General features: G+C 50.7%; 1 protein-coding gene across 1 annotated transcript in view; it reads left to right on the top strand.

Annotated features, from left to right (window-relative positions):
- The first annotated feature begins 303 nt into the window (after positions 1-303).
- Positions 304-22,318, top strand: part of ITGA11 (integrin subunit alpha 11) — a 43,971-nt gene continuing 21,956 nt past the window's right edge. The window contains exons 1-5 of the mRNA XM_030498018.1: positions 304-355; positions 7,246-7,357; positions 18,150-18,259; positions 20,436-20,527; positions 20,839-20,953. Coding sequence (XP_030353878.1) covers positions 304-355; positions 7,246-7,357; positions 18,150-18,259; positions 20,436-20,527; positions 20,839-20,953 — 481 coding nt within the window. The remainder of the gene's footprint in view (positions 356-7,245; positions 7,358-18,149; positions 18,260-20,435; positions 20,528-20,838; positions 20,954-22,318) is intronic.

The following is a 22,318-nucleotide window of genomic DNA, read 5'->3' on the forward strand; positions in this document are numbered from 1 at the left end:
ATGCCACAGGGAGAAGACCATGATGCTGCTATGGGCTTGAACTTCCCAGCTGGCACAGCCCTGCCGGGAAGCCGATCCCTAAAGGGTGCCGTGTCCGTGCAAAGCCTGTCCCCTCTCCCATCCTCTCCTGCTGTACCTCCTACAAGTTTCGCTCGTCCCTCCCACTCCCTCCCAATGCTCGCCTTCTGTCAGGGAGCCGGGAAAGGCTGGGATAAGGAAAGGGCTCTGTGAGTGAGGCTACCAGTCTGGCTGGCTGCCTCCCGCGGATGCTCGGGGCCGGGGAGCAGGGCAGCCGGCGTTCCCATGGACCTCCCCAGCGGGATGCTCCTCGCCTGCTCCCTCTGCCTCCTGCCTGGTAAGTGCCTGCTCCCCTTCCTGTGCCCACCCCGATCCCCAGGTCAAGGGGAAAGCAACAGGGAATAACTTCTGCTTGTTTGGGAAAGGTGCTGGAGAAAGCCCAGGCTTAATAAGGGTGTTGGAAAACTCTTGCCAGGAGAGTTGAAAGGGATGGAGATGTTTGATGGGCTCTCCAGGAACAAGCGGGCAGCTCGGAGTCCTCCCAGCCCCCTCCTCGGCTGGGCTGCAGTTGGAGCAGGATTAGTCCGCGTTTTTCTTAAGCATCAGATGGTGGGGGGACAAAATACCCCCCCCCCCCCCCCCCCCCCAAATCCAGACCCTTTTACCTAAACTTAACTTTTGTGCCCCACAAGTGGTTTGTCCCGTGGCACACGAGGGGAGCTGTGCAGAAGACGATTGCTTGGGGTTAAATAAGTTAAAGAGGAGGTTTCAGGCAAGCGTTTGGTTTCAGGAGGCTGCAGCTTCTCCCCCATACGTGCGGGACGAGCCCTGCCAGGGGCTGGGATGGGAACAGGGGGGGCTTATGCTGCTTCCTGGCCCCTCGCCGGCTCGTTTGGGCTCTGTCCCTGCAGAAAGAGGCTGCCCAACAGCGGTCATTTCTGCTGCAGTTCCATCTGGCACCCTCCTGCACGCAGCCCAGGCGCAGAGCAGCCAGTCTGGGACTGCTCAGTGCTGGAAAGCAGGGGAAAAAAGGAGCTCTTCCCCATCCCCAGCACTGCCACCGGCTCACGCCTCACCGGCAGCACTTCGGCGGCTGCACAGCTCCGAACATCCCGATGGAAAAGCGCGCCAGGGCGGTTTCTTTCCTTCCTCCTTTCCCTTTTCCCTCCTAATTGCACTGCTGCCCCATCCTTTAAAGCAAGCCACAGCCGAGCCGCCTTCCTTTGCTTAATAGGGAACATGTGTGCGCCCTGCATGGCGGCAGCGGGCGCGGGGCTGCCTGCGTGGAGCTGCCGGCACGGCCCCGGCCATGCTTACGTGGGCAACCGAGCCCAAGGGGGGAGCCCCCTTAAAGAGATGCTGCTCGGAGATGTGTGATGGGTATTGCTGAGGGGAGCTGGGGGGCAAATTGGCAGCTGCACCTTGGGCTGGACAGAAATCCTCCACGTGAGCGTTTCTGTCCGTGGGTTTTGCTGTATGTGATTCTATCATTCTATTCATGGGGATTTCTATCCTTGGATGTTTCTGCCCATGGGTGTTCCTGCCTGCTCCTGCAGTAGCCAGCAACAGCAGCGCTGCTGAAGCAAACATAAGCCATGTGCTAGCAAGAAGGGTTAATGCTTCTATTGCTCCATGGTGGTCTCTGGATCAGGATGAGTTGTGGCTATGGGTTGGTGTGTTTTGATGAGAACTAATGTTGGTGTTTTGTTACCTGGAGTAAAAGGAAGTTTGTGCAATGTGTGGGACCACCCTGGGGTCATGGGCTGAGCTGAGGGTACTGGGTTGGGATGTGCATCCTTGGGGATTGTCCCTTTGCTGTGCTGGCAGCGCTGCCTGTGCTGGTGTAAACCCTCGGGTGCTTCACCCCACGGTGTCCCTAAACTTCAGGTCAGGCCAGCTCCTCTTCCTTAAGGCTTTAGTGCAGGCAGGGTGCAGTTCCAGGCTGAAAGCACAGAGCTGGGTGCTGTCCCACCCACACCAAGGGGTGCTGGGCCATGGCTTGTTAAATATCTTCAGTGGCAGTTCATGGCCCCATTGATCATTGACACTGCAGCTTCCAGAAGGATCCAGGGAGGATGCGCTGAGACAGTATCATAGAATGGTTTGTGCTGGAACGGACATTGAAGCTCATTCAATTCCTGAGGAAGGGACGGCTTCCACTAGGCCAGGTTGCTCCAAGCCTGCCCAGCCTGTCCTGGAAGCTGCTCTAAGGTCTCCCCTTCAGGAGCCTTCTCTTCTCCAGGCTGCCCCAGCCCAGCTCTCTGAGCCTGGCTCCAGAGCAGAGCTGCTCCAGCCCTCGCAGCAGCTCCGGGGCCTCCTCCAGACTCATGATAACTTCCTTTGAGTCAGACCATGCCTCTGTTTTCCTTCACTGGTTCAGTTTTCAAGTGAAGGTAGTTGGCTCCATCCCTTTCTAAAGAGTCACCAAATGGTAAAACCATCGTGCTGACTCCATGTGGCACATTTGGGATTGTCCAGGTGGGTTCCCAAGGGACCCTGCAGTCCAGGCTTTGATGGTGGGTACTTCATTTGGGTGGCTGCACAGCCCCAGCAGTGGGGCTGAGTAGGACCTCACCTACCAGTTGTCCATCTACTGGCCAGGGAAGGCCTGATAAACAACCCCCTGAGGTACATGGGGCCCTGAGAAGCCAACCCCCCATTCTCTCCACAACCTATCTCTTTCCTGGGGTGTCCCTGGGAAATGGGCAGAGGCCTGCCCTATTTATTCCCGATGCCATTGGCAATATCGCTAATGAATGTGCTGCAAATGAATAATTAATACGTTCCATAGGGCTGTGAAACATGGCCATCAACTGGCTCCTTCCCAGCTTTTGGGGGCCAGAAAGCTGACTTATGGCAGCACAAGGTACTGGTATAGCTAATGCCCCAGGGCTGTTTGTCAGAGGTCTTGTGGGTAACCAGGAATGTTACAACACACAAGCCGACGATGACTGATCCTCTGTTCATCCTCAGTATTCCCTGGCTCTCCATCCACGGCTGCAGCAGCCACCAGACCCTGGGTTGTTTCCTAATAGCTGATGACAAATGCTGGCTTTGAGATAGTGACCTGGAGAGGAATCTGGTGTTTTCAGCATCTCATTCAGCTTCAGAGGGTTTAAAGCTAGAGGGAAACAAGGACACTTGGCCCACCCTGCTCCTTCTTGGGGCTTTTGCCCAAAACCCCTACATAAAGCTTAAAGATTTTCTAGATAAGCTAAGTATTTCCATCCTCAGAAAAGAAAAAGTAATGTGCATGGTTGTAGAGGAGGTTCCAATGCAACCAAAGCCCATGTGGGGATGGGGTCAGCGCAGCACTGGGTGGCCAGCAGCATCCCCAATGATGCTGACAATGCAGGGGTCACAGCAGCAATGCTGAGGTCCATGGACCTGTTGCCCCATTGCAGAGGTGACCTCTCCTGTATGGGCTTGAGTGATGAGAGAGGAATCTGGAGCAAGAACAGCAAGGATTGTTTGAAAGTGCCAGACTGAGCTGCTTGACTCTGGCATGCTTCAGGGTTTTGGCAGATCATAGAATCCCAGAACAGTTTGGGTTAGAAGGAACCTTAAAGTTCATCCAGTTCCAACCCCTGCCACGGGCAGGGACACCTTCCACTAGAGCAGGTTGCTCCAAGCCCCTGTGTCCAACCTGGCCTTGAACACTGCCAGGGATGGGGCAGCCACAGCTTCTCTGGGCACCCTGTGCCAGCGCCTCAGCACCCTCACAGGGAAGAGCTTCTGCCTAAGAGCTCACCTGAACTTCCCCTGTGTAAGTTTAAACCCATCACCCCTTGTTTTATCGCTCCAGTCCCTGATGAAGAGTCCTTCTCCAGCATCCTTGTAGCCCCCTGGAAGATGATTCAGCAGAAGAGCCCATGCAGATCCAGACACAGGTTCTTACGGGCTGGACTCAGCTGCAGCCTTTGAGATGCTTCTCCCCACCATATCACTGCCTCTCTCCAGAAACTCAATGAACGTGGTGGAGGCTGGTGAAGCAGGCTGGGTTTGCACGATGCAGTCAAACATATTGACAGCATTTTCCTTGCAGTCGAAAAACAAAGAGAAGGAAACTTCCAGCAGCTCCACTGCCTGGCTCGCATCTTCCTAAATCGTAAAGGTTTGGAGCTAAAGCCTCAAACATCTCATGGCAGCAGAATGCAGGCTTGGGGCATCACAGCAAGCACCACCAGGATGTGTTATAGCACCTTCCCAGAGTCCCTTTGCTAGAGGTGAATCCTGTTGCTTGCTCAAAGGATGCAGGCAGAGGTGTGGGCAGGAGAATGGTGCTGGGGCCCTGAGAGCATCCCCATCCCAGAGGTTTCCCTTACAGGGAGGACTTATTTTTATCCTTTCTGGCAGGAAAGGTGCCTTTTATTCCAGTATTGTTCCCCAAATGTGTTTTGTTCTTTTTTCGTTCTCAATATTTGACCTGACAAGAATCAAAAGCTTGGACTCGACAGAAGTTCCAGTTCGGAAAGGAGGTATTTAAGGCTTCCTGCCTTGGCAGCCTTGCAAGCAAAACATGTGGCTTTTGGTCACTTATTTATGACAGTGATGTCACTCCTGACAAGAAAATGAGACTCGGTTCTTTGGGCTGCTAAATCTCCCTGACAACCTCTCAAAAAGCTCCCATTAGCTTAAACCAGTTTAAATATCCTCTGATTACTTATTTCTTTTCCCTTTCTGCCTCAAACGCACCCACATCTATCGGCTTCCTGAAATCCCTCCCCTCTGTCTCCAGTGCCTAGAAGCTTTCTTACAGTTCCTTTTGCTTTTCCAGCCCCATCACCTCTCCTGATGTGACTGGGATGCTGCAGCACGATGAGTGGCACCAGTCACTTGCAGCCCTTCTCCGTGCTCCCCCTGGTTCAGATACATTTGCACTTTATGAAGCATTCCTGCTATTTATTTGGGGGTTTCTATTGCTTTTCATGGCCAGACTGGCTGCACAATGATGTCCTAAAGCAAGGAGCCATGGGATGGGGGTTCCCAACTTGTCCCAGTGTTCCCACTCCCCAAAAACCTCTCCCTGGGGCTCTGCCGTGCAAAACCTCTGCTGAATGCAGCAAGAATCAGAACAAAACCCATCACATCCTCTCTGACACTTGCTCTGCACCCAAGTGATGATGCCTCTTCATTACATGGAATTGAACCTTGCTTAACATGTAAAACCCCCTCCTCTTCCAGGCAGGTCCAGAGTGCCACCCCATCTCACTTGTGCCACTCCAGGGTGCTCCCAGCTCCCCACAACCTCCCCATCCCTTCCTTTGCCCATCACTGTTCTCAAAGGCCGGTCCTGGCCTCTGCTTCTCCAGTGGGTAACAGTTAACTTGGAGGAGGTTTGAGTTTGTTTTGTGATGTTAAATAAGGTCAGTGTACCACAAAATGTGCTGGCTCCCATCCCTGCCTCCTTCCCCTCCCTGCTTTCTAGAGTTTCTGTTTGTAGGATCTCAAAGCTCCTTACCTCAGCGTTCCTTGGCCAGGCTCCCCACTTCTCTGCTGATGGAGCCAGTGCTGCAGATTTGTTCCTAGGACTGCGAAAATCAGGTTTATCCTGAACATTCCTACCTATCAAAACACTTCCCATCCTGAATTCTTCTGCCTGGGAAGCAGCATTCCCAACCTCTCCTGTTGACAACCCCTTTATACTCCTATAAATACCAAATGCGATCCTGCTGATCCTTTTAAAGCTGTCCTTAAGAAGGATGCCAAGATATTTCATTTACATGAACCACCCAGCAGGTAGTCTCTGCCCAAAGGTGTATGAAGATCCAGGATATGCTGGCTATCTGTGTCCATCCCTGCAGCACCATCTCCCACACGGTCCTCCTGGGCCATGTCCCTCTATGCTTAATAAAGCCAGGGAGGAAATAATATTGTTAAGATAAAAAGCTCAACATCTCCTTGTAGAAGTTGTGAAGCATTTGCACCCATGGAGGGTTTGGGAGTGCTGCTGGCCTGAGCCAAAGTGAGTGTGTCTCTGGATAGGGATGTGCACTGGGGTATCGTGGGCTGACACCTATGGGCTATGAGAGGTGGACCACGGGATCTCATAGAATCATGGAATGGTTTGTGTTGGAAGGGACCTTAAAGCTCATCCAGCTCCAATCCCTGCCACGGGCAGGGACACCTTCCACTAGACCAGGTTGCTCCAAGCCCCTGTGTCCAGCCTGGCCTTGAACACTGCCAGGGATGGGGCAGCCACAGCTTCTCTGGGCTGCAGCATCTTGCACCCACCAGGAATAGAGGCAATGCAGAGGTGAAGCTCCTTGGCACAGGTAGTGCTCTTCTCCCTGCCCGGGGGTGGTCTTCGCCCTCACCAGTTTCTCTGTTGAATGCACCCATGGAGGCTGTGGGCATGATTCGGGCAGCTTCTGAACCCATGGATAAGCAAAGGGGCATCTCCAGCAGCCCTAAAGCACCCCGGCCCTGGGTCCAGCTCCTGGCAAAGGGAGGAGATGCCAGACCAGTCCCCCAGGATTTGCTGCCTGGCAAGCAAGATGCTCTTGGGGCTGTCAGAGGGGAGGAGGGTGCTCTCCCCTCCCCATGCCTGTCCTGGCATCCCTGGCTTCACCTCATTCACTTTTACAGCAGCTTAGAGGAAAACCACCTTTTTTCCTTTATCGTTTTTATCACCTTTTATCATCATGGGGTAAAACGAGAAACACACTTTCTGCTCTGGTCGCAGTGGTGGGCACCCTGAGGAGCACGGTGGTGCCTGATGAGGTGAAGTCCCTTTGCAGGTGGGCTGGGGAAGGGGTTACCTCCAGAACTTGCACAGCTGAGGTCTCTAAACCCTATAATTGAACCTGCTTAGAGCTGCAGCTTTGGGATGGCTGCTCCTTGGGGGCTCAGTGCTGGGTGTCTGCAGGTGAGGATCTTGCAGCCTCCTATCCATCATGGCTAGCTGTAGGGATGCCATGGCAGGGAGCTGCTGTGATGGGGTAAAATCACCCGTTTCATGTAGGATGCTCCTGGGGCTCATTGTACGATTTGTGGGAGCAGCATTCCCAGGATGGTTGGGGTTGGAGGCACCTCTGGAGGTCACCTAGTCTAAGCCATGCTCAAGCAGGTTGTCCAGGGCTGTGTCCAGTTGGGGTTTGGATATCTCCATGGGTGGACACTGCCAGCCTCTCAGGGTGACTTGTTCTTCTCTGACCCCAGTGAGAAGGTGTTTTCTCTTCCCATCTCAGCACCTTGTCTGACAGGATCCTTCTTTTCTCTCCCCAGGGTTCAGTGACACCTTCAACATTGACACCAAAAGACCCAAAATCATAGCTGGCTCCAAAGAAGCGTATTTTGGCTACACGGTGCAGCAGCATGACATCGGGGGGAAGAAATGGTAAGTGAACTCTGTGCCAGGCTCTGGAGTGGGGGGATGGAATCTAAAGCAACCTGCCCAAAACACTGGATTTCTCCTTCTGCTCCATCTAATCACCAGTGCTGCTGCTCGGAGGGAAGCTGAGGCTTGCTCTTAGTGATGCTGGTGCTAAGCCAGCTTGGGCAATGTAGAGAATAGAAACACTCTTCCTTTTGAAAAGAGGATCTTCATATGGGGGATGACAGCATATTTTGTATCTGATGATGTGTGTGAATGGAGGGTGCTGTGCTTTGGCTCTTGCCCCTTGATGGCAGGTGCTGTGCATGGGGCTTTGCTCCAGGCAAGTCCATGGTTCCCGGGGCCCCTTGGCCTCCAATGCTTGCTGGAAACCCATCTGGGTTTTGGGTGGAGGCCATCCCCTTTAATACAGTTTCCACCAAGGAGCTGTGGTCTGCAGAAGCGCTCAGACCTGCCTGTGTCCGTAAGGAGTGCGGGATGGGGCTCGGATGGGCTTTGCTCAGGTTTTGGGTTTCGTGGCAGGTTTTGCTGCTCGCCAGGGCTGGTCCCCACTGGGGGCTCCTGCACAGATGTTGGCAGAGACCCTCAGCGCTCTCCAGGAGCACATCTGGATGCTGCAGTGATTAGGGCAGCTCAAAAGCCTGTCCTGTGTCCTCAAGTTGAGCTATTTCACTGCAAAGATGAGCAGGGTGGTTTGGTTTAACTTTGGTATCCCCAGCTGCCATCAGCATGGCCCCAAAACCTGCCTGCTCGCTGCTTCCCTAATGGAAGGCTGGGGCCAGTAGCCCAGGCACACTGTGGTGAGCCTTTCCGCTGGCTCCAAGCCCCAGCTTCCCACAAAGATTGTGTGCTTTTTCCAAATGGTCCCATGCATGCAGTTAATGGGGTGATGCTGATGCTGCCAGGGCTGTCTGATCTCCAGTGTCCCCACTGCATCCCGGGGAGCTGTTTGCAATTAAATCCATGCGGATGTTTCCACTCTCTGGGTCACTGTTTCCTTCCAGCAGAGGCCTGAGTTAATATTCATAAACCTGTGAATGGTGGGATAAGACTCAGCTTCCCACCGGGAGAACATCATTGCAGGGGGACATCCCCATGGTCCACAAACAGGTTTGCATGCAGCAGTTGCAGGGCTTTCTTTATAAGTCTATGCCAGTCAGGGCTAAGCCCGGGGAAGGCAATTCGGAGATGGTGGTTCTCCAAAGCAGATAAGGAGCAGGAACAGAGTGCCTTTGCCATCACATCCCTCCCTGCCTCTCTGAAGACTATCCCTTTTCCATATCTCATTCCATCCTGAACATGCCAAAAGTCTCCCCTTGCTTCCAAGGAAGGACCATCCTCACTCACCCCTGGGCAGGGGGATGCAGCGCACGGATGCAGCCTAGCCTGTTCCATCCCTCAGCCCATCTTGCAGAGATCCTGGCCAAGGCATTTATGAGGGATCCTCATGCCCCTCAGGATTTGGTTTCCCAGGTGGGAATGGCAGCAGTAGCTAAGCCATTGGGTGTTCAGTGCCTGCATGGGCTGGTTTTGCTGCTCTGCAGAGATTTCTGCCCAAAGTGAGCTCTCTGAGGGAAAGGCCCTATGGACATTTGTGGAAAATACCAATTTTTTTACCATTTTCAGCCCAATTTTAGCTGTAAGTGCTGTTTTGGGCATGATCCTGGCTGCACCCTGGCAGAGGGACTGCAATTCCTATGCTCTTTGGGGGCTCTCATGCCTTTTTTTCCCTCATGCCACCATCACTGATGGGCTGCTCAAGCACTGACTTTCCTGGGGACCAGCAAAGGGAGAAGTTTTCCCCCTTTCTCAGCTGGACACTGGAGCAAAGACGAGCTCTGGCTCGTTTTTGTCCTTTCACATCTCTCCTGCCAGCATCAGGCAGGACCCAGCTGTAATTCTGTCTTCTTTTGGTTCCCCCACATGAAGGAAGGGATGTTCTGTGCACAGAACGAGTGTGTGTCTATACATAAGTACAACATCTTTTTGAATATGCAATTATGCCATACAAAATGTCTATTAAATATGTGTACACAGTTAAAAATGAAGCCACCATGACTCACTCTGGTTAAAGGATAAATGACTGAACAAACAAAATATCTATAGTATAAACTAAGGGAGTACAGAGAGAGCAGCATAATAGTTCTGCTGAGCCTTGGCCAACCCCAGGAGCTGGCAGGAGAGATGGAGATACGAAGATGAAAGCCCAGTTGCTGGTAGAAGCCAGATGAGCATCGTTCAATATCATCCCAGAGGAGCTCAACAAAACCTATTGAAATGCAGAAGAGTTTAGAGGAACTAGATGGTTATCTCAGAAGGGGTTCATATAGGAGTGATGGTTATAACAACGTGCAGAGACCCGGCTGCCAAATACCGAATGTGGAATCTGAGGACTTTGGCACCTATCCTTCAGTCTGTCTTTTAATGCTGCTTTTGGCTAGTGTGGGTGGCTTTAGAAGGGTTTCAAAGCAGCTTATATACACACACACACATATATATACACATGTATGCGTGTGCGTAAAGACATATTTGAGTGTATACAAACTTATATATCATATTCTCCAGGTATATTTTTAATTGTGACTATTTCCCTCTTTCTAACCTGTTGATGAAGGAGCCAGGTCATTTGCACGTGGGGGCTGTAAGTGCAACCCTGATAGTGGAAAACCTGGGAGGAAAGAATTCAGATTATTAAACTCCAGGAGAAAAGAAGTTTGAAATACACTGCTCAAAAAGCTCATCAGTTCATGGGGTGGCTTTTCTCTGCCCACCGTCTTCCAGAGCAGCAAGTGGCTGTCAGACTTCTCTCTCAACACGTTCTCTCCCTCTTTCATTAAGCTGGAGGTGCAACCCAAGTGCCTTCTCCAAGTATGTGGATGGAAAGAATGACAATAGGCTACTGAAATTCACCCTAATGTGAAGAGTGGCTCCATACAGCAGCAGTCAGGCAGCGGCTGCCCTGCTCTGGGGCGCTCCTGGTGCAGGCAGGGCAAGTGGTACCCGGTGTTACGGGGTCTGAGCATCCTTCGTAAGCCTCATTGGTGAAACCATGGGGGAAATAGGAGCTCCCTGTGCTTGGGCAAAGCGGCCTGCCAGGAGTTTTGGTTGAAGGAAAGTGAGTTACTATAAGGGCAGAGATGATGCTGGTGTTGACCTGAAGTGGTGAGCAGTCTCTGCCCCAAGTCATGCTTTGGTTCGTGTCATTTTGGGGATATTTAAGGTGTGCCTGGACATTAGTCCAGGCAAGTTTGTGGCTGTGGATGGATGTATTTGGGCAAAATAAGTGTGTTCAAACATGCAAAGAGTTTCCACAAACGCACGTGGGACATGTGTCCCTCAAACGTGGAAGCTCCATCCCAGTGTGTGCTCTTCTCATGATGCTCATGGATATTTGTGGTCAACAAACTGTAATCACATGGAGAAAATGTTGTTAGAGGCCCAGAATCAGGGGAAAAAAGGTAAAAAAAGTTCCTTCCATCTTTCATCTCCTTTTCCCAATTGCTTTTCTTGATTGCTCTCCATCATCCCATGAGCAGGAGCTGTGTCACTGCCTAAGGAAGGACAAAAGGACCCATTCTCTCCTCCCACATGTGCATGGGAGGACGCACCAACCACTGCCTTCAGCTTTCCATTGCCACCAGGCACCCCAGTGCAGAAGCAGGAGAGGGAAAGGGGCCGGGGATGCAGGTTGTGCCTCCATGGAGCAGACAGCAGCAGCCGTGATGCTCCATGCAGCGAGTGCTGGGACTTCTTCCCTGTGCTGGCTTGTGTCTGCAGATCGAAAGCTTCCAGCTATGTGAAAAACGAAGCTTGAGGAGGACTGGCTGTGGAAGGAAAACCCTGGGAATAAACATCTACTAGCCTTCAGAAGCTGTAAAACTAATAAACACAGCATTCCCGAGCTGGCTGTGGCCGGAGCTTCGCTGTTGCTGCTGGCAAGGTGGCAGGGCTGGGGAGCCGGTCCCTGCTATGCTTCAAGGGCTGCAGGTCCAGTGTTTGGGATGCTGGATGCTCTCTAGGTGCTCTCATGCTCCTGAGATCATGTCTCGTGCTGTCCTGACCCTGCTTTGCAGCGAAGGGGTGTAAAAGGGAGGTCTCCTTGAAGCTCTCCATGCATTGCTCCCCATTGCCCTCAGCAAGAACCCATCCTTGCAAGGCTAACCCCATTACAAGGGTGCCTGGAATGGGGCATCTTCCTGAGCCCCATCCCCACAGCTCCTCCAGGCACAGACATGACGTTTCCAGTCTGAGCCTGGCCAAAGGGAAAAAGGAGGAGGGAGAAGAGACAAAAATCTGCTCGGTGGATTTAAAGCTATAATTGTGCTGATCTGGAAAAACAGTTAAAGGTTTGCTATTTCCCTACTACTGCGAGAGGCTTTCTTGGCTCCAATTCTCCTGTGGTTTGGCCGGTACCCGAGCGCCTGGATTATTTTGGTGAAAGGGTACATAACTGCAGAGCATTCCTTCGGCACAGGGATAATGTCTGCTCCCAGCTCTCCCTCCCACTACGCCGGGGCTGCAGGCACGGGCTGCCCGCAGGGTGTGGGGTGCTCTCCTCATCTCCTAAATTCAGGATTATCCCTTCTTTGGGACAATATGGCCTTTTTATCCCAGAAAACTCCATAGGCTTTGCTATAGCATCGCTGGGCTCTTTGGGACTGCCTTGCCTGGCACCTTCCCAGGGTGTCTTCGAGGACATGGGACATCTGACATGCCTGCAGCAGATCCTCCTGGCCATAAAGCACTGTGGTTATCACTGGCTTCGGGGCTGGTTTGCATCAGCTGCAAGGTTGAGCCCTTTCCTTTCTTTTATGTGTTTTTAGAAAGCATTTGGTCTACTCAGAAAAAAAGATGTGGTCTTGTGTTACTGTAGGGCTTGCAGAAGAGAGGGGCTCAGAGGAGGACATCCCCTTGCAGGGAAGCCCAGGCTGCTCCCACTGACACACTCTTTCAGCCTCCTACTAACCAAGAAGAGGAAGGAAAGGGTTTGCCACTGCATCCAGCGGGAAAGCAAAACTGCACTTGGTATTCTTGTCCTCAAAGGATCTGATGGGAGGCACATGCAGAAATGGGGATTTGGGCTACATGGTAAATCCAGCCAGTGGAGAGCAGCTGCTACACGGCTTCTTCAGCTGCTCAGGGAGACCTCAGAGCAGCTCCAGTGCCTAAAGGGGCTACAGGAAACCTGGAGAGGGGCTTTGGACAAGGGCCTGTAGGGACAGGACAAGGGGAATGGCTTGAACCTGCCAGAGGGGAGACTGAGATGAGCTCTGAGGCAGAAGCTCTTCCCTGTGAGGGTGCTGAGGCGCTGGCACAGGGTGCCCAGAGAAGCTGTGGCTGCCCCATCCCTGGCAATGTTCACAGCCAGGTTGATTCTATGATTCCCAGGCTCCCAGGCATCCCTGCAGCATCTCTGTCCTGCCTTCCCCCTGCAAAGGTGGGGAAATTTCCTCTGCCCCAACACTGTGGGTTTACCAGAGGCTTTACAAACCTCTAATTCCCTAACCCACCTTTGCTTGCTGTGATGTATGGTGGGCTTGCCCCTTTGAGAAGCACTAGGATTTTGAGGACAAGCTGGAGGAGGCCCACCAAGCACAAGTCCTTGGATCACAGAGGAAAACTGTCTCCTTGGTGTTTTCTAAAGCATCCTCATTGCACCATAGCATTAGCATCCAGACTCCAGCACCCCTGCTGAGGTGAGACAGGAGGAGGCTGGAGGAAGGTGGACACTGAGTCCTGCTGTGCCACCATGATGCATGTGTGCTGCTCACTTAAGATCTCTATGGAGGAAGGGGGTCTTGGTCCTTCCCAGCCCACATTATTCACCCATTAAAAGGTCTTTGCATTCACAATTTCATTATTGAGGGCTGGGGGCATGGTGCTCTGGTCCAGGGCAGCTGGATCGAGCTGTGGTATTGGAGCCAGTGACCCAAAGGTGCCTCCAATGCAGAAATCCATGGGTGGGGGACCCCCCCCAACACTGTTAACTGGTGATAATGGGTGACTGGCGAAAGCAAGAGGCACCTGGCAAGAACCAGAGGCACAGATCAGCATTTGCTTTGGAAACCTGCAGAAGAAAGCCAAAGATCACACAAGTCCTGAGGGACACGTGCAGCCTACAGAGAACATGGAGCAGCAAATCCCTGCGCCACAGTGGAAACCCACGGCCAGGCCAAGAATCACTGAGAGGCCTCTCCTGTAAACACCTCTTTATTGCAATATCCCTAAGTACAAGGGAAAAAATTACAGCAGGAAAACCAAGCAAGTATCATTACTGCTGACCACAGTATGCTGCGAGCTCCTCAGACATGTTGTGCAGCACTCCCATCGGATGCTATTTTAAGGAGAGCACCGGTGATTTTGCCTACTGGCGTGCTGTAGAATTGCTGCAGCATCAAGCAGGGCTCAGCCCCTGCTTGTGCCCGTGTCCTGGTGCCAGGTTCCCTCAGGGCTGTGTCTGTGATGTGGCTGCTTGGTGTAGAAGGAGATGGTTCACCAGGTCCTGCCCGGACACGGGAGGGGTTTGCAGACGCGCTGTGGGAATGGGATGTGTAATTAGGAGCATCATTCCAGGCTCAGCCCGGCGCACACAGCTGCTGGGAAATTACAGTCGTGTTTGTGTTTCACTTTGCAATGAGAGTGTTTGTGCTAAGGCAGGAGAAACACTGATGGGCCTTTGAAAGAATAACAACCAAGGGTGCTCGTGAGCATCAGTGGCAGATGGACACCCTCCTGCAGGCAGAGAAATCCCCCAAATGTGGGGATGGAGTACTGTAGTGTTAGGTTGTCTATTAAGTAGTTAGTAGGTTGTCTCTTAAGGTTGTCTAAGTGTTCAAGGCCAGGTTGGATGGGGCTTGGGGCAACCTGGTCTAGTGGAAGGTGTCCCTGCCCATGGCAGGGGTTGGAACTGATGAGCTTTAACGTCCCTTCCAACCCAAACCATTCCATGATTCTATTAATTGGGGTAATACAGGGAGACTTGGGAGTGAGCAATAAGCTCTAAGGCCCATCAGCAGAGCCGTCCTGCATGGCCTGTGCTCCTCAGCGGAGCTGTCTCATATTCAAAGATGAAAAATTGGCCAGAGATTGCTCAAGCGATTTGCCAGAGGCTGCACAAAAAGCTGCTGTCAGCCCAAAGGCTCATTTTCAGGTCTCACATCCTCCTGTGCTCCCCTCTCATTGCCTCCCCCACTGTTTCAGCCTCTCCTTGGAATTCCAGTAGGTATTTTTTTCCATCAATGTGGAGAAAAACACTTCAAGGTCCATTCCTCTGTCACACTCCCTCTGAGGAGCTCTGATCCCGTTTAAAGTTTTCCATAGCTGAGCCCTCCCTTTCCTGAACCTCCTGAATCACTTCTTCATCCAGTTCCATCTTGACTAAATTAACTGCAAGTGAATTTGCCTTACGGGAGATTAAGTGTCCCATTGATTGAAAAATCCTGTGAAAAGTATAGCTGCTTCTCCATTCCTTCCCTAATCCCTGTGTTCCCGGATCACCAGCGAGACATACCTTCCTTTCCTCATTTCTTTCCATTTAATCAAAATAACTTAAGGCTCAAAATGAGCTTTTCAATGTCTCCTCAATGCACCCGGGGAGCCTGATGTGCCAGGGGAAGGTTATTCCCTTAGAAAGTCAGGAATTTGCTGGATGCAAAAAGGTTGAGAGGTCTCTTTGGGATGCTCAGTTTGGGGTGTGGGATCATCATGTGTATGGGGCAAGGGGCTGAGCTATGTCTGGGCAAAGATGCTGGTTAACACAGCCCTGCAGGAGAAAGGGCTTGGAAAAGCCAACAGCACCTGAAGGGCAATGGATAGAAATGAACAATTTATGTAGTAGAGAATAATAAATGAAGATAAATAGGGGTGGGATAACTGAAGCAGAACCAGAGCCAGGATGATGGTGGGGTGCTGGGGATGGGCACAACCCTTTGGCTCAGTGCAGGAGCCTGGAGGCACGTCCATGGATTCTGAAGGGGTGAACTCTGCGGCAGATTTCCCAGGGAAACTCTGGCTTCTCCATCACTTGATGCCTTCAAATCAGGGACGGATGTTTTTCTAGGAGATGTGCTCCAGCCAAACACCATTTCTTGGGTTCGTTACCAAGATAAGTGCCATGAATTAGTGTCTGTGACACAGGGAATGTCACCAGATCATGTTTTGACTGAGAGAAAAAACCCAATAACTCAATCAGCTCTGAGCTGCTGTGACTTTAATTGTCTCAGACACTGAAGCACAGTAGTGGCTCGTGTTGTGTGTTGCACACGCCGCTCATATGTAACAAAACCCTCTAAAACAGCACTAAAAAGAGATGCAAATTGAGTTTAACACATCATTTTGATGTTTGCAGCCCGGGCAGGGCACCAGGAGCAGGCCCCAGCATGGGGGCTTTGCTTGCAAAGCAGAAACCGGGTTTCTGCTCCTCTGGCTGCACTGAGGCTCCTTGAGTATTTCCACCAGCAGCCTGGTTTTCCTTATTTCTCTTGTTTTTCCCAGATGAAAGTTAAAAATACATCCTCAGACATGTTGCTCTGAGCAGTCTGTGCCTTTTTGCATTTAATCCTCTCTTCTATTTTGCTTTTGTTGTCCCCATAAGGAGCGCATGAAAAGGAAGGCGAGGGCGGGCTTGTTTGGTTCTTATTTGCTTTTAAAGCTTCATTTATTAGCCAAGCCATGACGCAAGGGCCGGCTGCTGCAGAGGGCTTTGCTTGTTTAGCATCAGGCTGTGGCTGATGGGGGGGATTGTCACCCTCTGGGGAGATTTGGGGTGACCCAAGGGTGCGTGAGGAGGAGGTGAGCGGGAATGGAGCAGGGTTCCCTGCTGCAGTGAGATGCTCTGATTGGATTCGGGTGATTTGGAATGGGATTTTTACTTGTAAGAGAAAAACAACATTTAGAGCACAGATTTACAAACCACAAAGCAAAGGAAATGGTTTGCAAGCAGCCTGTGAGCTGGTGAGCAGAGCAGCATCTCTGACAGCCCACTTCGGGGACCACTCACAGCATCCTTGTGACCGGCACCTTTCAAACAGCTGGAAAAGCCTCTTCCCAAGCTGCCAAGTTTCCATGAGAATTTGACAGATTCAGCTAATTAATCACTTAAATTTAACTGGAAAGGGAAAACAATGCCATTGTCTTTGGGAGACAAGAATTCTGGTTTCATGAACTTCACATTGCTGGCAAGGGCTGCAAATAGTTGGGCTGTCTTTGAGCTCCCAGCCCTGATGTGGGGCTGGGAACTGGGGGAATGTGGTTTGCCCTCATCACCGTCTCACATCTGGATGAGATGCTTCGACCTAATAACAGCTGGTGTTCAGGAATATTTATTTATGGGAAGTGTGATAGTATTAATATGTGAAAGTATTCATATGTGAATGTTAATCAATGAAAAAGTCCCAGACAGGATTTCCTGCAGGGAGAGGGGGGCACATCAAGGTGGAGCTGCTCTGAGAAATTCATCTTAAAACCCATTTATGCTAAATCTTTGGAAATTAAGAATTAGAAAAGGAGAATGTTATCATCTGAAGTGTCTCAACCTTTATTTCTTTTCATCTTCAAGGTCTTTTTCTCCCCCCCTCCCTTATTTCACATCTTCTATGTTCCCTTCATCTCTGACCATGAGTAGATGGGTATTGACAATGCAGAAGAGGGAGAGGGACATGAGCAAACTCCTTCTAGGGGTCAGGGAGAAGGTACCAGACTTCCCTGAGGTTCTGGATGCTATTGAGGACACCTCCAGATGGTTATTATTTTCCCCGAATTAATATCCTCGTTAGCAAAGAAGCTATAAGACAGGAAGGATTTCCATGAGAATCCTTGAGCACTGCTTAAGATTTGGAGCTTTTAATTTGGTGAGCAATTCCATTTTATAGTGATGGAATAAAGGAATGAGTGTTTAGTGTCTTTGTAGAAGCTGCTGCTTAAAAAATGACCATTTCTGGTCTAACAGGGAACATCTGTGCTGGGGACAGTCACTTTGCCAACTGCTGGGGAGGGTGATGCAGAACAAAAGAGGTCCTGTTTATCTGGTGATCCGGACGTGGATGGTTGCATCCACCGATAGGATTTTGACAGCAAAAAAAGCAATGGAGCAGATTTATTTTGGGCAAACACATTGGGAGCAGAAGATTCCAGTAACTCGTGGTTGAGGGTATTTTTGAACTAGCCTGGAAGGAATGGTCAAATTCCTCAGGTCCTGCTCTCCTCCTCCTCCTTTGGTTTGCTGTTTTGTGCTGGTTTGGTCAAGTCTACATGAAAAAGTAGGGAAAAATACTTTTGATGTCCCATATACAAAAATTCCTTGTGGATCCCAGCATGAGCTGCTGTTACTGCTGTACCACCTCCTTGCTATTCATAGCATCATAGACTGGTTTGTGTTGGAAGGGACCTTAAAGCTCATCCAGTTCCAACCCCCTGCCATGGGCAAGGACACCTTCCACTAGAGCAGGTTGCTCCAAACCCCATCCAACCTTGCACACTGCCAGGGATGGGGTGGCCATATTATTATGTATTTATTATTAGAATATAAACCCTTTATTTGGTATCTGATGGGCATTACTTCCAAGCAGCTCTGAGTCATCATCTCCAGCTTATCGCTGCCTGCTGTCATGGGAAGGGGAAGTCGAATTATTGCTTTTACTGCTTGCACTGAGTCAGGTTGGAGGAATGATGGTGTCCCCTCTCCTGACACCTCCTGAACCATGAGCCAGGGACTTGGGCTGGGAAATCATTGGCTGTGGGTTCATTCCCACACCTCCCATCCAGCCTCTGTGCACTGATGGACCCCTCTTTCCCACAGGCTGGTGGTAGGAGCTCCCTATGAAACCAACGGCCAGCAGAAGACGGGAGATGTCTACAAGTGCCCTGTGACCAGCGACACCCACAGCAACTGCACCAAACTCAACCTAGGTACTGCACACCGAGGGGAGCGGGGCATTTTGTCATGGTGCTCGTTATCACTACTTTGGTCTGTAAAGATACACCCTCTTGCTCAGGTTGTCCCCAAAAGTGGGAGAACTGCATGTTTTAGGAGGATTTTTAGATAAGGAATTATTTCGAGTGTTCACCTTACTCCTGATACTGAGCTGTAAGAAGCATTAGGATAAAATTAAACAGATCAGAATGAAGTAAAGAGGTTATTTATTTAATATAGCTTGAACTGGTTTATTAAATTATCAGGATGAGCTTATCAATGGATAATGGTCCCTCTAGCCAATACCTGGCTGCACATGGCAGTATCTGTATTCCCTCTTCAGGGGATGCTCAGACAATGTGCCCACCACAGCAATTCCCCAGGCAAAGGCGTTTTACTCCCAGGATCCAGCCTGCTCCCACAGCTTTGGTGTTTGGGGAATTACCACCCAGCCCCATCACCCCTAGGCCCCATCAGTGTTGCCATACGAGGAGAGACCGTGGGGTCCCACAGACATCCCAATCCCATTTCCCTGGATGGAGAAAGCAGGCTCTTTCTCAGGGTTTCTTGGGCTGGTCTAGCACCAGCCATGCCAATATCACAACATCATGACATCAGGATATGCCCTTCCTGGATCAGGGCAGTGCAATGAGTCCCTTTTGCTGCCCAGAGTGGGCCACCTGATGGGCACATCCCCATCTCAGCAGGGAACGTGGGAGACGGGGACTTTCTCATGGTCCTGAGGAGCATCGCTGGGGTTTGGAACAAGTTTTTATCACTGAAGCAGCTGGAGCAGTTGTTCTCACTTCATTTTTCATCATAATGAATCTGAACTATCCTGGTTTCTACCAGAGCTGATAAAGAGAGGAGGAAATCTGGATCCTTTGCAATATTTGATTGATTGGCTCCAGGTTTTTAAAGGGTTTTTTTTAAACACTGTTTTCTTTTTTCCTTTTTGTTATTTCCTATGAGAACATCAAGATTCTTCAGGGAAATAAATCTCTCGTGTGTGTAAATCTGAATCTTGCTAAAAAGCCATCTTTTCTCCATTGGAAATGAGTTTCAAATGAAAAGATTGGCTCCATGAGCGCATCCTATTTTATTTATTCCCAATTCACTCACTTGTCTACTTAGCACAATCCACTGAGGCCATTGAGTAAAAGCAGGCACGGAGATGCCCTGGGGGGATGCCAAACTGTCAGTGAGCAGGCAGCAGAGATGTCCACAGTGTGGAGAAGCAGAAGCTGATATGTGACCCTGTGGTCGCAGGATGTGTGTTACTTGGGTACCAGAGCAGGACAGCGAGTGGCAGCATCTGCAGTTGGGATGCTGGAGGATTTATGGCGTGGGATAAAGCCCCTTTTCCTCTGGCTTTGCTGTGGTGTGCATGCCCGTGGTGGGGTGAAGCAAGCTCAGGATTGGTCTGCAGGGGAGAATTGAGGGGTTGTTGGAAGCTGCTCAGCTTCAGGCTGAGCTCCTTTGAGCCCTGGGTTATAGCCCTCTGATTTTGAGCCTCCCCTCAATTTAGACCTCAGCAAGAAGCTTCCAAAGGCCACAGGCAATGAAACCAACCCCCAGTTTTACCATTAACTGCCCAGTTTCCTCCTCTCAGTTTGCTTCTCAGGCAAAACAGCAAAGGGGGAGCCCTGGGTCACAGGGAGCTGCATTTCCCAGAGCCCCTGAAGTGGAGGAATGGCAGTGTTTGTGTCACAGCTAAATGATACTGGCGTTAACAGAAAGACAGGGCTGCCCTGCGGGCTGTTCCCAGTTTCTGGCTTGTGAAACATGGGAAACGAAAGCAATGCGCAAAGATAAACCAGCCACTAAATGCCTGCTGGCCCGGCAATAGAAGATGAGATGCTAGAGCTGCTCAGAGAGGGGTTTCTTCCTAAAGATTGACAGCACAAGAGATGCCATCTCTGACTCACAGCTTCATTCCCTAGAAGACTTTTCTCTTTCTTGGTTGTGGCAACTCAGGGGAAAAACCAATTCTCATCTTGATGCTCCCAAAATAAAGCAAAAGCACGAAGTCTGAAGTGTAGGCAGACAGAGACCGCTCCTGCAGCATTCAGCTAGATCCCTCTTGCTCCATGGGGAGCACCATGGGGATGTGGGGTGGGTGCTCAGCATCCCTGCCCTGCAGTGGTACCTAACCTCATCCTCTCTCCGAAGGACGGGTAACGCTCTCCAACGTCTCCGAGCGGAAGGACAACATGCGCCTCGGCCTCAGCCTGGCTACCAACCCCAAGGACAACAGCTTTCTGGTGAGGAAAGGGGGGCTTTGGCACAGCCTGGCCTCCCTACATGGGGAGGGTGCTCCAAGGTGGATGTACAACGGCGTGTAAAACCAGCTCCATGTACATCAGGCATGCAAAACCCAGATACATGCATGTCAGCATGTAAATGCATGCAAATACACCTCTCTGTGTATTTACGCACATGCTGCATGCACTGCAGGGCTCAGAAACCTCCTCTTCCATGGGGAAGAAGATGCCAAAAGAGAGAACAGCCTTACAAAGCAGCAGTTATAAAGTGGCAGTTCTAAACCCATCTGATGCTTTATTTTCCTCCTCAGGCCTGCAGCCCTCTCTGGTCCCACGAGTGCGGGAGCTCCTACTACACTACAGGGATGTGCTCTCGGGTCAACTCCAACTTCAGGTTCTCCAAGACAGTGGCTCCAGCTCTGCAGAGTACGAGAATCAGTGTTCCCTGCAGCCCTAACCCCGCCTTTGAAGCCCGAGGGGATTTCTGTTCTCTAATCGCTTCAGCCCCATTGAGAAAACAAAGAGATGTCAGTGTTTAAAAGGAGGCGAGAGAGCAGAGGAAATGATTGCAGGGAAGTGATTCAAAGGGGGTTACGTACACAGACATCTGGTAAACATTTTCTTTTTGACTGACACCCGCGGAAGACAAAAAACACCTTCTTCTTCCAAAGCTAGAAATAAAAGCATCCAGAATATTTTATCAGTGCAGCTAGGAAGGCAGAATAGGGAAAGAATTCGGACCTTGGCCACGCAAAACAAAGTGCTCATTGACTGAAAGCTGAATAGCTTGGCCCAAATCTGTGATTTTGGATATGTGATTTTAGTTCGAGGTTATTAAATAATTTTCCTGGCTTTCCTGTAAGTAGTGATTAATTGCAGAAGCCTGTCCTGCACCATCAGAGCTCCTGGAAGCTCCTTGTCCACTTGGGCGCAGGGTCTGATGTCCCACTTCCATCATCCGTTTCGTGTCGATTAATTATTATGGCATAGAGCAGAGCATGGGAAAACGGGACTCCTGGGTGGCAGAGGCAGTAAAGGCAAAACCCACCATGAACTTCCCAGTGTCTCTTCCCTCTTTATGGCCAGGAGATGCTTTTAGCTCTTGCTGCAAAGGGCAATTGGTATTTTAGAGGGAAGGTAGTTAATGAGCAGAGTGTTCTCATTTAGTAAGTGGGATGCAGAGGATCCTGCGTCCTGGTGTGAGCAGGGGATCAAGGTGGTGGCACGCAGCTGAGGACCACAGTGATGGAGTGACCCGTGTGTGACTCCAGTCCATGGATGCGCTAACCCATAAATGCCTACAGCAGATGGAAAGGGCAGCCGATAAATCTGTCCCTGGAAAATCCAGCATCTTCTGTTTTTCTGCAACTTTCCTAAATAATATTATAAAATACAAGCAAGACAGATGATGCTGAGCAATTTTCCCTACTGAAAACCAGTCGACTGCCTAAATCCAGAGCCGAGCCCTGGGGTCCTCGCTGGGGTTTTTGGCTGCCTCTCGCAGAGGATTTAATGGGAAGGGGAGGAAATGCCCAACTAGTGCTCTATGGCAAGTTCAGGCAGGGCTGGGGAGTGACTCAGGGGGAAAGCATTGCTCTGCAGGAGGAACGGAGGCCGGATCCTGCCTGCAGGGGCCACTCTTTGAAGTATGCAACGATATTAGACCGGATAAAGGTTCAAATGTGAATCAGAAAAGATGCAGCTGAGTGTTATTCTTAGGAAGTTATCTAGTCCTTTCTCGGCAGAGAGGATGCTTGTGGCTTCTCTCTACCTTGCTGAAGCCCAAAGCTC

The sequence above is a fragment of the Strigops habroptila genome, chromosome 9 (assembly GCF_004027225.2).
Source record: "Strigops habroptila isolate Jane chromosome 9, bStrHab1.2.pri, whole genome shotgun sequence".
NCBI lineage: Eukaryota > Metazoa > Chordata > Aves > Psittaciformes > Psittacidae > Strigops > Strigops habroptila.